The following is a 15,439-nucleotide window of genomic DNA, read 5'->3' as shown; positions in this document are numbered from 1 at the left end:
TATATGGTAAAATTTTCTTCTGCTTGACACCCAATTAATCATCTATTTTTTCTTCTTCCAAAAACCAAACCCAATGCTCAATTGATAGCACGTTCGAAACCGTCATTATCTTTTGACTAGGATGGGTGGTTTGGGCTTGCCGAGTCTTTTAACAATCCTAAGTGCATTGAATGGCACCTAGACACGTAAGTTAAATTAATTCAAAATACAATTTAAAAAAAAAAAATTTGTAATTACAAAAGGGTAGAGAGATTTGAACTTTAGATGCCTTTATTGAAAATATAAAAAAGTACTAATTGAGTTGTAAGGTCTTGCGTCTTGGTAATTCAAAATGAAGTTTTGGTTTAGTAGAAAATCATAAATGAATCAAATATAGATTGATTAGATGTTTGGGAACTGGGAAAGGGATGCTTAAAGCCCAAAGTTTCATTTAATCAACAGCAGTACAGGACAGCTATACGAAATTAAGGGCTCTGGACTCTGGCCCAGTTTGGGTGTCCAATGTCCAAAGTCCAAACGCCAACGATAAGAGGGAACCCAAAGAGCTCTGCTCTTCTCTGCTCTCCGAGGCCAGTGGCTGTGAATGGAGGTTCTCGCAAGCTCTCCTACTGCTTTGTTATCTCCTCATTTCGCTATCTCTTATACCTACAAGAACCCTAACTTCACCGCCAAGGCAGCCAATCCGCAGGTACTCATTTCAATCAATCCAATTTCACTTCTTAGTATTGCTTTTCCTTTTGTTTCTAGGAAAATGAAATATGGTTTTACTGATTTCTTATGTTTTATTCTGTTGCTGTGGATTTTGTGGAGTTAATGTTGGAAAAAAAATGACGTGATTGGGTTTTGTTTGTTGGCTTAGTTATGCGAATTTCAAGCTTGGCTTAGATGAAGTTGTTTGCTGCTTGCTTGAATTTCGTCCAATTTGATTAATTAAGGCTTGGTTTTAGAATGAACCTATGAGACTTAAAAGCTTGAATGTATCAACAACCTGATAAAGTTTTTATTTTTTATTTTTATTTATTTTTGAATTGGTTGCGGAGAAATGTGGTGAATGCAATGTAATCTGATTCCAATTCAGCAGATTTGGCCAAGGGCCTTGTAGGTCTGTGGCATATCCTGCTCTCACAATTGCTCAAATCCCCCCACCCCTGTTGTTGTAACTAATGAATTATCAACAAAAGAATAAATTCCGCGGATTTGCTTGGTGGGGAGTCTGGCTTCTTGGATTTCTTTTATGTTATCTTGAGCTTACTGCTTTTAATTGAAACTGTTTCCTTCTTAATATGTGGATTTTGAAGAAAACGAGGACTTGTACGCATACGCTTAACTGTTTTTTTTTTTTTTTTTTGGGGGGGGGGGGGGTGNATGTATGTATGTATATATATATAAGCTTTAATTATTTAAATTTGTAAATAAGTTCATAAGATATTAAAATAATTATTTATAGTTTAACTGTGAGAGGAAATAATTAAAAAAATAATAATTGTGGTTAATAAGGAGACAAACTGCCAGTCAGCATGCTATGTCCTAGTTCGGTATCCAGAGTGCCAAACAACACCCTATTCTATAATTTCTTATATATAACATACACCCTTTTATATTTTTTGAAGGATAATTCAAATCTTGTTTCCCTTAGCTGATTAGACTCTAAATATGATGTGATTGATCCTAAATGAAATTAAAGTCATTTAAATTATCCATACAATTGTCTTTTCTTGAATATATACAAATTCAATTGTTATACCAAGTGGAGCAAAAAGGATTCAAATCACTAAAACCAAAGCACTAGATTGGCTTTTAATAGCACATTTGGGACCAATCAAACTAGGAAGGATTAACCCTAGTCATTCCAATTCAATTTAGAACCGAAATTTATCAATTATAAGTTGTGCTTTTGAACATTTATTTTTATTTTGGAAAACAAGTATTTTTCCATTGGTTCCAATGATGACCAATTATAATTTAAATTTCTACTCAAGATCAAAGTTGGAGTTTTTGTATTATGCGAAATGAACATTTTTTTTTTTCTTTTAGTTGCTTGTGTTTTAAATTTTCTCAAGATGCAAAGTGCAGTATTTACAATGAGAGAGAGAGAGAGAGAGAGAGCAATACTAAACAGTAGTGTTAAGGAGGTATTAGAATGGCGTTAGGGATATGGGTGATAGTGATTGACTGAGTGAGAAAGTTGAGAATCGAGTAAGAAGCTTGAGAAATGAGATTAGGATTTTAGATTTCAAAGAATTGGGGGGATAATGGTGTGTAAAAGTCATGTGTACCTATTAGTCAATAGGGATGGGTTTAATTGGTAAAATTTTCTTCTGCTTGACACCCAATTAATCATCTATTTTTTCTTCTTCCAAAAACCAAACCCAATGCTCAATTGATAGCACGTTGAAACCGTCATTATCTTTTGACTAGGAGGGTGGTTTGGGCTTGCCGAGTCTTTTAACAATCCTAAGTGCATTGAATGGCACCTAGACATCGTAAGTTAAATTAATTCAAAATACAATTTAAAAAAAAAAAAAATTTGTAATTACAAAAGGGTAGAGAGATTTGAACTTTAGAGCCTTTATTGAAAATATAAAAAAGTACTAATTGAGTTGTAAGGTCTTGCGTCTTGGTAATTCAAAATGAAGTTTTGGTTTAGTAGAAAATCATAAATGAATCAAATATAGATTGATTAGATGTTTGGGAACTGGGGGTGCGGTGTATGAAACAGAAATTTTGGCCTTATTACTAGACCTGGTTTACAACTTCAATTTTGTGCTCACGGTGAGCCATGTTGCAAGAAAGATTACTAGTAACAGGATCATTACTACAATTTTAATGTATGGCACTGTATGCTTTTTTGTTCCTATTAAATAAATCCATTCTGGCAGTCTCATCTTCCAATTTCCTTATACTAGACTTTGGTGAAAGGTCTCGGAAATTCAGTGTATCCTGAAAAATAGTGCTGTATGAATGTCTGCATGTGAACATTTTGAATTGTAGTCAAGGGGCTATTTTACAATTTCAGTTGGACTCTTTCCAGGTGCTGCCATGGAAACCTCACCCCATTAGGATTGTAGAAGCTCAATTAAGGAGTCGCTTACTGTGTAAAAGGACAAATGCCAGAAACAAGCCGAGGAATTGTAGTAATACTGATGGAACTTCTAAACATTATTTCTTGCTTCAGTCTATATCAAGGCTTCATAAGAATTTATCTTCAAAGTGTGGTTTTTTTTCAATAAGTTATGGACGCTTCAAATTGGGGAGATACTCTAGCACTCTTCAAAAAGTGATAGACTGTTCTGAAAAAATTAGGCGGCATGTCTCTGTTCTTTCTGTCCATTTACTCGTTGGAGTGATGCTGGTCATGTCACTTTCTGTTTCTGTTAGTAAGAGTCCATCCTGTAAGTTTAATCTCTTATAATGATTTTCTGGGAAATTTCAAATATTGAAGAATTAGATATTTTTTACTTTATTTTTCATTGTAATACTTATAGTCATTGTTCAGGGGCCCTCACCGAAGAGAATCTCCTCTTCTTAGAGGCATGGAGAACAATTGATCGTGCATATGTTGACAAAACTTTTAATGGACAAAGTTGGTTTCGGTACAGAGAAAATGCACTGCGCAATGAACCAATGAACACACGAGAACAGACATGTATGGCTTGCATTATTTGTAATAATTTAATTATGGTGGTTTTCTGTGTTACCAGTGAGAAAAGGGTTAATATGCCCAAATAATAGTCTAGTATTTATGTGGTAACCTGGAGTTATATTCTGAATGTGTGGAAATGATTCAGCAGTGGTTCCAGATGGGATAAATCATATTTTTATTGCATAGTCTCATGCTCATTTGCCTGATGTACTTTTATAATTAAACATAATGAGCTTCTTGTTTGGATTTGAACCAATGATTCACTCACCATCTCTTTGTTATGGAGGCTGATTATGCGATATGCCTAGATGCCATTGATTTACCACCTCTTTAATGGTTTTTCAGATTACAATAAATCAATGTGCTGAACGTGTACAATAGACTTCTGCATGTCATGCCTCCTTTGATTTCTAAAAATGTTAGAGGACAGTTAATTTCTTGGAAAGCTTAGCTGCAGAAACTTTTCGTTTAGGAACTTTAAAGATTGCATGGATAGACTGTTTTCTGATGGGTTATCTGGATGATGAGAGATCCCACCATGTCTTTGAATAGGCTATTGTTTCTTCTACCTCAACTTTAGGGCAATGTGAATTCAAATTCCATTGCTAATTCTACTTGTTGCAGTATGTGATTGTGTTAAATGTGTTGGAGAGAGAATGAATTTTCTAGAAGAAATATGATTGGGAATTTACCTTGTTTCGATACATAGATGGTTTTGTGATATGCTGTATTTGATTTTTTGTAATTCTATACAAGTAACTTTAAACCTGTTCTATCATTTCACTGCAATTACTTATTAGTTAAAATTAGTACTTCTGTCTTCCCTATGTACTTCCTTTCTAAATCCTAGTGGTGTATTTGCATTCAGATACGGCAATAAGGAAGATGCTTGCCACACTGGATGATCCTTTTACTCGGTTTCTAGAGCCTGAAAAGTTCAAGAGTTTGCGCGTATGATGCTATTTCTTCATGCCATCTTGGTATACCGCATCTTTGGCTTGAATAACAGAAACTCCTATATATAGAAGAAATGTATACTTAATGGATTAAATTATTTTTTAATTAATATCCTCAATTAGTTAGTTCTGACAATATCTTATGAAATTATACTAAGATAACATAAGTATGTTGCTAAATTGGAATATAGTGAAAGAAGTAATCTAACATATGTACGCGTTCTTTTTGTCTTGAATTATTCATTCATATCTGCAATATATCCATACTTCTTTCTGTTTATGTCCTCTTTATTTATGTGTTTTATGCCAAATTTATAACACATTTTTTTTGTTTCATTTCTGTATTTTATATATTTTGTGCCTTAAATTACTAGCTATGCTATACAAAATTTAGATACTGTCTACTTAAGTGGGTTTTAGATGCATATAAAAATTATCCCTAAAATCTGTTAATATATTCTTTGAAGGCAGTCTGGGACTCAAGGTGCTCTTACAGGTGTAGGCCTGTCAATTGGCTATCCCACACAATTTGATGGATCACCTGCAGGACTTGTTGTTATTTCAGCTGCTCCAGGAGGTCCTGCAAATAGGGCTGGAATTTTGTCTGGCGATGTTATTCTGGCAATTGATGATACAAGTACAGAAATGATGGGCATATATGATGCAGCAGAGCGGTTGCAGTGAGTTTCTTACATTGCCAACCTCTTAACCTGTCAAATATGTGCTATTTTTCCGATATAGTAAATGCAATAATGTTGTTGCATTGTAACTTATTGCTGAAGTCCCATTCTTCGGTTATCACACACTTCCATGCACAAAAAGAGAGAAGAATATGCAGAATCTTGGATGGTTTTTTTTTTTTTTTGTGCGCTTTACTGTTTAGTTAGTTCTCCTTGATGTAGTTTGCAAATTGAAATGTACCAGGAAGGAATTCAAAGTAGCCCTACTTTTATGCCCTGGTGTCTTTGATGGCGATATTGATAAATGTCAATAAGGTGCCTGAGTTTTAGCACTAGGAGTATTTTCCAAATGAATATTGAAATTCCATATCATGAATCCCTTTTAACATTGTCGAGTTTATGCCACATCTCATATCATAATAAGCCTATAATTACAGAACAGATTATCCAATTCCCACTTTTTGTGTAGAAAATAATGCGTGTGTATTGTAGCCTTTATTAATCTGTAAAGAATTAAGTTCCTTCAGTTTGTAATGAATTTGAATCATTAACCTTTTCTTGATTTTGAAGTATGCTTTCCTTCTGAGATGACTCCTGGTAATTTGCATACCAGAAGGCAAGACCGGGGTGGTCAGAGTTTAGCTCCATGTTAAGCATACTAACGCATCTTGAGGAAGTGAATTGGCATAAAAATAGAGCTCTATGGTTGAAGGAGGGGGACAAAAACTCAGGTTTTTTAATTGCTTGGGTAACTCTCATAGAAGAGTAAATTTTATTGGTAAGCTTGAAGTGGATGGTGTGTGTGTGGATGGTGTGTGTGTGGATGGTGTGCTACACTTAGAAGAGAGAGAAGTGAAGGATGCAGCTGTACATTTCTATAAAGACCTAAATTTTGAGCCAGAACTCTGGAGACCCCGTGTGGACAGATTATTGATGTTCACTATTGATGAGAATGGTAGCAGATGGTTGGAGAGGCCATTTGAAAAAGAAGAAATTTTGGGCCTTTACATGGTATGGATGGTGATTAGGCACTAGGGCTGGACGGATTCACAATGGTGTTTTCCAAATGTTGTTGGGACACTGTAGAGGGGAATATTTTACACGTATTTGAGGAGTTCTACAACTACTGCAAATTTAAGAAGTCATGATATGGATGGGGAGAAGGTGGCTGGATGGATTTACATTGATGTTTTTCAAACATTGTTGAGACACTATAGAGGGGTATATTTTACAGGCATTTGAGAAGTTCTACAACTACTGCAAAATTAAGAAGTCATTAAAAGTCTCATTTATTGCCTTAATTCCAATTATATAAATACACACATATTTGATTCCTAAGAAGACCATGGAATATAAGGTATTTTCGTCCTATTAGTTTGGTTGGGACTGTGTGTAAATCACTTGTGGAGGTACTTGCTAACCATTTAAAGAAAGTGGTTGGAGACCTTGTATCATCCTCCCAAAATGCCTATGTTGGAGGTAGGCAAATTATTGATTATGTGCTTATGGCTAATGAATGGTTGGATAGCCGTATATGGAGTGGTGTACATGGACTTATTTGCAAGTTAGATATTGAAAAGTTGTATGACCATGTGAATTGGGAGTGTTTACTTTCCTATTTTTAAAGTTTGGGTTTGGAGATAAGTGAAGAACTGGATCCAATTCTATATATCAACTGTTCATTTTTCATTATAATCAATGGCATTATAACAAGTTTTTTGGCAGCTCAAGAAAATTGAGACGAGTTGATCCTGGGTTGTATTTTGAAAGTGGAGAAACTTTACATCAATTTGGGTTGTAAGTTGGGTTCTTTTGCTATGAATTACATGGGACTTACACTAGGCTCTTCCTCTAAGGCTCAGAATGTTTAGAATACAATGATTGAAAAGGTGGAGAGAAGGCTTGTGGGATGAAAAAAGTTGTACTTATTCAAGGGAGGAAGAATAACTCTAATTAAGAGTATATTATCTTCGCTTCCTACTCTACTTCTTTGTTTACAATGCCCTTTCATATCTCCAATGCGTTGGAAAATCTCCAAAGAGACTTTTTTGAGGGGAGGAATGGGTGATTCAACTAAGTTTCATTTAATCGATTGAGGTATAATGTACTCTTTGGAGAAAGAGGGCATGTTAGGTATCTGAATATGAAGCACCTTTAATTGAGCCCTCTCAGGGAAATGGCATTGGAGATTTGGTAAAAGGTACCAACTGTAGAGTGTAGAGAAGGATATTCTGAGTGATATTCTGAGGATATTTATTACGGGTTTTTTTACTCATTTAGCAGAGGTAAAAGAAAAGGGAAGTATATTATTAAAGGTTATTATGCTACTATAAAATTGGGACAGCTCAAACATAGTAGGATATTCTGAGTGTTAATGGTGCCACCTGTTGGATCAGATCTTAGAGCCTAGGTTTTTTTTTTTGGATAGGCAAGTAATGGGGGAGGGGGGAAGTGGGGTTCGAACCACAAACATTGGACACCACAAAGGATGTCATTACCACTTGGCTATCACTTGTACCTTAGCCTAGGTTTGATAATATAACCATATAATCAATTCCAAAATGGAATGATTCTCACTACACACGAGAAAAGCCCAAGGCTAGAGGGCAGCTACCATGTGTAAGTGTATGATGTAGCCACTTCACAACTAAGTGATTATTGATCTGGCAACTGACCTGCGCTTGTTTTAAGTTAACAGATTCATGTTGATTATACTTTACATCTGATTCAATAGAAATTTTTTAGCAGCACGTTTTTATTTTCAGCCAGGTTTTCACCCTTTCATTTCTTCTCTAGTTTGCTTAAACTTTTTAATTAAATTGCAGGGGACCTGAAGGAAGTTCAGTGGAATTGACCATTCGTAGTGGACCCGAAATAAAGCATGTAGCTTTGATGTGAGCTCTCTCTCTCTCTCCAGAGTGCATGAATTTAAAAATGACTGAGGGAAACTTTATTCCAATTTTGCTAGCAGTGAAATTGCCAATGAGCTGTGGCTCAAATGATACCTCCTCTCCTTGTAAGAGGAAGGTGGAGGCCTGGAGGGTGAGGCCTGGGGGATTCAAGACCCACCGAATTCTTGTGTAATTACCAAAAAATAAAAAAAAATGATGGGAAATTAACTTTGGATATCCCAGGATAGTTTTGAGCAAGTATATTTATGCTTTATTGCATTAAGCTTAGTCACTTTGATATGAATATTTGTATCGTTATTAAATTACAAAGGTTTGATAAAAACCTCCCCAACCCTTGGCTGCCTGAGCTACAGCTGTGGTGTTGAGCTTAGTTCTCATTTGAGCTGGAAAAAAATCAACACTTTTCTTTGTGCATTTTTTATTTTACTTAAAAATTTACTAATTCACCAACTACTGCCTTCCAGGCGAGAGAAAGTTTCACTAAATCCAGTGAAGTCACGACTATGCCAAGTGCCTGGTTCAGGGAGGGATTCCCGTAGGGTTGGTTATATCAAATTAACTTCGTTCAACCAAAATGCATCTGGTAAGTAGAACTACTTGTTATCCAAATTTCCTCTCCAATCAGATTTTAATCTGATAAGTTGGAACAAGTATATCTTCATGCTCTCATATATATATATATATATATTCATGCATAAGAGCTTAGTTTCTTAATTTCTAGTGTTGTACTGAAACAGTCAACCTTTGTCTTGTATATTTGTCAAGAATAAGACATTTATTTTTTGATAGGTTAGGCAAATGAGACAGTAATATTTTATCTTATATAGTTAAGCATAACTGAAATGGTCAAAATTCCTTATAGTTATTCTTCATTGCCTTATTTGATACTTGTATTCATTTTATATTTCAAATATAAATTTCTGCAATTTATCTTGAAAGCTTTTATCCCTTCTAGGTGCTGTCAAGGAAGCAATTGATACTTTAAGGAGTAACAGTGTTAATGCCTTTGTGTTGGACCTTCGAGATAATAGGTGATTATCTTTTAATTCGGTCCATTTTTTACTTCACCCTTTGAAAGGCTTTCTTAAAGCTTAAATTTGGTGCAGCGGTGGTCTTTTCCCAGAAGGAATTGAGATTGCAAAGATTTGGTAAGCTACAATGGTAAACAATTTACATTTATATTGCATGCATTCACTTTACCTATTCTGGTGCCCTTATACCAGTCAATTGGTATTATTTTGCTGATGGAGGAAAAGAATGATGAAAAGTTTGGCTCCACCATTAACTAGTGCTTCCTGATAATTGCATGTGTTTCTCATTTAGACAAACACGCATGTATTGACTTGAAACATTTGAGTTGTAATGTATGTGCCCAAACACATGGATGTTTCGTGCACTTTCTGCTGCCCTGGCTTGTGTAAAATCATCCAACAAGTAAAATTTCCATGATTTTTATGATGCAATTTTATATTTTTACTTGGTTAAATACTTCTTTTTTCATAATTAATTCTTTTTCTCCTTGAGTCTACTAGATACCTTTCTAGTTACTAATTAGTGGTATGCTTTACTTGTTTAAAAGATTTGGGAAGTGATTATTTTTCTTTAAAGTCCACACATTGGGGCATTACTGTACTGCAATTATATCTTTAGGAGCACCTGTTGCTATCTTGTTCGTAGTCTTTAATAAACTAAGCTGGTATTTCATTTTATGTGACCCAATATATGCAGCACAAGTTCTCATATGTCTGCTTCCATTCAGGTTGGACAAAGGTGTCATTGTGTATATTTGTGATAGTCGAGGTGTTCGAGATATCTATGACACAGACGGGAGCAATGCAATAGCTGCTTCAGAACCCCTTGCTGTGCTGGTATACTTCTGTATATTCTATAATACAACTTTGTCATGATCATCCGTAATATTTGAGAGATATATTTGCAAATGTCTGCGCTATAGATTTATGGAATTACAGAATCATTACACTGACGATTGTGTATTTAGGTTGTTCATTCTCAATATCTTCTCTCTCAATGTTTAGTCTTGGACTAATTGTTCTTGTTTCTTTTCTTTCTTGCTATTTCTAATTTCTAATATATTGTCTTATAAAGATGGAACCTTTCTGACAGTTGCTATCCAAAGTAACTACAAAACTTCCTCCACATTTCCATGTTTGTTTAATCAAATTATAGGATTTTTTCTGGTCCTAATTTCCATTTTTCCATTGTTATCATATGCGTGTGGTGGTGGAACTTTATCTTCTAAGATCATAATTGTTCATATGGTGAAAAATTGATGACAATATCCTTTACTGAATTTGCATCAGGTTAACAAAGGAACTGCTAGTGCAAGTGAAATTTTAGCTGGTGCCTTGAAAGACAATAAACGTGCTGTGCTGTTTGGAGAACCCACGTATGGGAAAGGGTAATGACTTTTACTTCAAGCACAATCATTAAAATCATTTATTCCTGACATGAGCTACCCATCCCAATTGCAGCAAGATTCAGTCAGTTTTTGAGCTATCGGATGGCTCTGGCTTGGCTGTTACAGTTGCTCGATATGAGACACCTGCTCACACAGATATTGATAAGGTCAGTTACTGACTCTTTCTCTCTCACACACATCTATTGGTCCTAATCCTGCTTCCTTCACCTTGACTCTCGATACAGGTTGGTGTAATTCCTGACCATCCTCTACCCACAACATTTCCCAAGGACGAGGAGGGTTTTTGTAGCTGCCTCCAGGACCCTGCATCTGCTTGCTATATGAATAGAGTCCAGCTATTTGCAAGATGACAGAATATTGCGGTGTTAGCAATGCTTTTAAGAGAACTGCAGAATTCTTTATGAAAGGTAGTTTTAGAATTATTTAGGAACTTCATTCAATTATCAAGTGAACAGGGATGTTGTTCATTCAATTATCAAGTGTAAATTTGGCACAGCAACAACAGCCTGATTAAGCTGTAAAGAGTTGTTTATTTTTTAATTTTTTAATTTTTTTAAGGCAATATTTGATTCATGATAGTCAGAGGGACCAAAAAAAAATGAAACCCCTTGTCATGGAGAAAGTTTCTTGCCATGGCAAAGTGCAGTCCAAGGGCAGCGTAAATGACATAATTTCCCAGTGGCCTCGAGAATACATCAAGCAATTAATAATGGTGCATACATTGTCCATTTGTCTTGTTTAAGAGTACCTTCCCTAAAAGAACTGAGTTCCAACAGGGAGGCATTGTTGATTCATAGTAAATGGAATCTTTGTTAAAGGAAATTTCCAATCACGTATGCAGGAGAATTTTCAAACTGGATGAACCCAGGAGAACCAGCCTTTTTTTTAGTTGAAATTCGATTGTACAGGGTTAATCTGGATGGGTTTTGAAGGGCCTTTTCCACTTATCTCTCAATCTTAATTTATATTCGAAAGTTAAGATTATAAATTAAATTCAAAAAATGCCACAAAAAGTATAAGTCATGCTGCCAAGGGGGAAAAAAAGACAAAAAGGCCTTCGGAGTATGATAAATATATCGGTTCTATAGCGATATATGAAAAGCCTTGATCAATATCGCTTTTTCTTTGTATTCTGCACCATGTATTCTGAGGAACAAAGGAATTGACCCGAGCATGTCATCAAATAACCATCACTAGGATGTTTATATACGCAGATTGCTCCCATGATTTTTCTTTCCCTCCAATTTGGCTTGACTGATTCAACTTGGAAGGAAAGATGATCAAGTAAGAATAAGAACCCATTGCCCCTTAAATACAGTGATTCAGTCTCAGTCCTTGCAGGCAAAACCAGTCAAATTCATGTTCTAAATTCGAGCTTGCTTGGTGGTCATCAGTAAAACATCTTGGTCCAAGAACCCAAAAATGGGAAAACAGCAATCAACAATCTCAAGAGCAGAGGGGTGTCACTTTTTCTAACCTTGCGGCTCAACTTTCCGTTATCTGTCGGTGTCTTTCGTGACCCACCAGTTTTTCGAGATGCTCTCCATGCAGATCGAGATCTATCTAGATCATCCCAACCACCGAACTTTGGTGCATCTCCACCACCATTAGAAGCTGACCCATCATTGCCAACTATCCACGATTGGTATCCCACCTTTCCCTTTCTGGTTTCCTGGCTTTCACCTTGTTCTTCTGCCCCCATTTCAACACTACTTGCAGTGCTGGCAGCTGGTTTCCTCCTCATCCTGGACCTGCGTTTTGTCTTGCTTTGTGTCTTTCCCCACAACTTATCAAATGCCAAAGTAAGAGCTGACTGACCAAGGGGGAGTGCCAATGCCATAAGAAAAGCTTTTGGGCCTGTAGCTAGCAGCAAGGATGCAATAATTGCTGGAAGTGCCCAGCCATAGGATATAAACACCTGCACTGACCAAAAAGCAAACATATGGAAATGTTTTAGACCTTAGACAAAGTCAATCCTGAATTATGAATGAACCAACACAGATTTTGTTCGAGTGAAAAATTCATTTCTTAGAAAAGATTATTGCAGGGTGCATATCTGACCTGGGACTAAAAATTATGTAATTGAAGTGTTTCATCATAAATCTTTGTTAGAGAGTTCATTATATCAAAATGCTTCTATACCGAAAAGCAATGATATCACATAATTTCCTCGAGGAAAATAAGTTGCATAAATAATATAAATTCAAAACGAGAAGTTCGAGAAATTGGGCAAAAAAGTGAGAACATCATTTCAAATAAGAGGGGACTCATTATTGCCTTGTATTGCTACTAAGTTGGTTGGAGAGTGCCCTCAACAATAATTGCAGTGATCAAACATATGGCCATAAACAGGGGATTTTTTAGAAAATAACTACAAAACCCAAACAATATTATTAGTTAGACAACGTTTCAAACATATTGCATTTCTAACAATTCGACTTTAGAGGAGTCGATTTTACTGTTCATATCGCCTATATTTTGTGCCACGTAGTTAAATAAATCGACTTCAGTGAAGTCTACATGTTTGTGTAGAAATCGACTCCACTGGAGTCGTTTTCTATACAAAGAAATCGACTCCACTGGAGTCATTTTCTATACATAGAAAACGACTCCAGTGGAGTCGAATTCTTTGTATGGAAATTCAAACTAAATTCCTACTGAATCAAGCTCGTGCCTTCTTCCCTTTCCTTTTTTTTCCCCAAAATGCTGCCTGGTTTCTCCACTTCCAAGCCCCAAAAACCCATCAAAAAATCAAATCCAAAACAAATCAAACCCAAGTTTCGTGTAGCCTTTTCCTCCACCGATCCGATCCGATTTTTTCGTGTAGCCTTTTCTTCGTTTGCTGGGTTGCGCCTGGGTTCGTCGTTTGCTCGTCGGCGTTGGGGTTCGTCGGGGTTTGGTCAGAACCGGCGCCTGGGCTCGTCGTTTGCTCGTCGGCGTTGGGGTTCGTCGGGGTTTGGTCAGAATCGGCGCTTGGGTTCGTCGTTTGCTTGTCGGTGTTGGGGTTCGTCGGGGTTTGGTCAGAACCGGCGCCTGGGTTTGTCGTTTGCTCGTCGGGGTTGGGGTTCGTCGGGGTTTGGTCAGAATCGGCGATGTTTTCCAAATGTTGTTGGGACACTGTAGAGGGGAATATTTTACACGTATTTGAGGAGTTCTACAACTACTGCAAATTTAAGAAGTCATGATATGGATGGGGAGAAGGTGGCTGGATGGATTTACATTGATGTTTTTCAAACATTGTTGAGACACTATAGAGGGGTATATTTTACAGGCATTTGAGAAGTTCTACAACTACTGCAAAATTAAGAAGTCATTAAAAGTCTCATTTATTGCCTTAATTCCAATTATATAAATACACACATATTTGATTCCTAAGAAGACCATGGAATATAAGGTATTTTCGTCCTATTAGTTTGGTTGGGACTGTGTATAAATCACTTGTGGAGGTACTTGCTAACCATTTAAAGAAAGTGGTTGGAGACCTTGTATCATCCTCCCAAAATGCCTATGTTGGAGGTAGGCAAATTATTGATTATGTGCTTATGGCTAATGAATGGTTGGATAGCCGTATATGGAGTGGTGTACATGGACTTATTTGCAAGTTAGATATTGAAAAGTTGTATGACCATGTGAATTGGGAGTGTTTACTTTCCTATTTTTAAAGTTTGGGTTTGGAGATAAGTGAAGAACTGGATCCAATTCTATATATCAACTGTTCATTTTTCATTATAATCAATGGCATTATAACAAGTTTTTTGGCAGCTCAAGAAAATTGAGACGAGTTGATCCTGGGTTGTATTTTGAAAGTGGAGAAACTTTACATCAATTTGGGTTGTAAGTTGGGTTCTTTTGCTATGAATTACATGGGACTTACACTAGGCTCTTCCTCTAAGGCTCAGAATGTTTAGAATACAATGATTGAAAAGGTGGAGAGAAGGCTTGTGGGATGAAAAAAGTTGTACTTATTCAAGGGAGGAAGAATAACTCTAATTAAGAGTATATTATCTTCGCTTCCTACTCTACTTCTTTGTTTACAATGCCCTTTCATATCTCCAATGCGTTGGAAAATCTCCAAAGAGACTTTTTTGAGGGGAGGAATGGGTGATTCAACTAAGTTTCATTTAATCGATTGAGGTATAATGTACTCTTTGGAGAAAGAGGGCATGTTAGGTATCTGAATATGAAGCACCTTTAATTGAGCCCTCTCAGGGAAATGGCATTGGAGATTTGGTAAAAGGTACCAACTGTAGAGTGTAGAGAAGGATATTCTGAGTGATATTCTGAGGATATTTATTACGGGTTTTTTTACTCATTTAGCAGAGGTAAAAGAAAAGGGAAGTATATTATTAAAGGTTATTATGCTACTATAAAATTGGGACAGCTCAAACATAGTAGGATATTCTGAGTGTTAATGGTGCCACCTGTTGGATCAGATCTTAGAGCCTAGGTTTTTTTTTTTGGATAGGCAAGTAATGGGGGAGGGGGGAAGTGGGGTTCGAACCACAAACATTGGACACCACAAAGGATGTCATTACCACTTGGCTATCACTTGTACCTTAGCCTAGGTTTGATAATATAACCATATAATCAATTCCAAAATGGAATGATTCTCACTACACACGAGAAAAGCCCAAGGCTAGAGGGCAGCTACCATGTGTAAGTGTATGATGTAGCCACTTCACAACTAAGTGATTATTGATCTGGCAACTGACCTGCGCTTGTTTTAAGTTAACAGATTCATGTTGATTATACTTTACATCTGATTCAATAGAAATTTTTTAGCAGCACGTTTTTATTTTCAGCCAGGT

General features: G+C 36.3%; 1 protein-coding gene across 1 annotated transcript; it reads left to right on the top strand.

The window, feature by feature from the left end:
• Positions 1–530: 530 nt before the first annotated feature.
• On the top strand, positions 531–11,188 carry LOC112022413 (carboxyl-terminal-processing peptidase 2, chloroplastic). The gene is made up of 13 exons (XM_065782985.1): positions 531–688; positions 3,032–3,392; positions 3,497–3,646; positions 4,512–4,594; positions 5,071–5,279; positions 8,105–8,173; positions 8,656–8,774; positions 9,147–9,222; positions 9,298–9,339; positions 9,951–10,059; positions 10,513–10,610; positions 10,684–10,777; positions 10,856–11,188. The coding sequence occupies exons 1-13, from the start codon at positions 584–586 to the stop codon at positions 10,979–10,981; spliced, it is 1,641 nt and encodes a 546-aa protein (XP_065639057.1). The 5' UTR covers positions 531–583; the 3' UTR covers positions 10,982–11,188.
• Positions 11,189–15,439: the final 4,251 nt, after the last annotated feature.

This window comes from Quercus suber, unplaced genomic scaffold, assembly GCF_002906115.3.
Source record: "Quercus suber isolate HL8 unplaced genomic scaffold, Cork oak 2.0 scaffold_324, whole genome shotgun sequence".
Classification (NCBI taxonomy): domain Eukaryota; kingdom Viridiplantae; phylum Streptophyta; class Magnoliopsida; order Fagales; family Fagaceae; genus Quercus; species Quercus suber.
The sequence above is the reverse complement of the archived record's forward strand: the minus strand, read 5'-3'. Positions and strand labels throughout refer to the sequence as shown.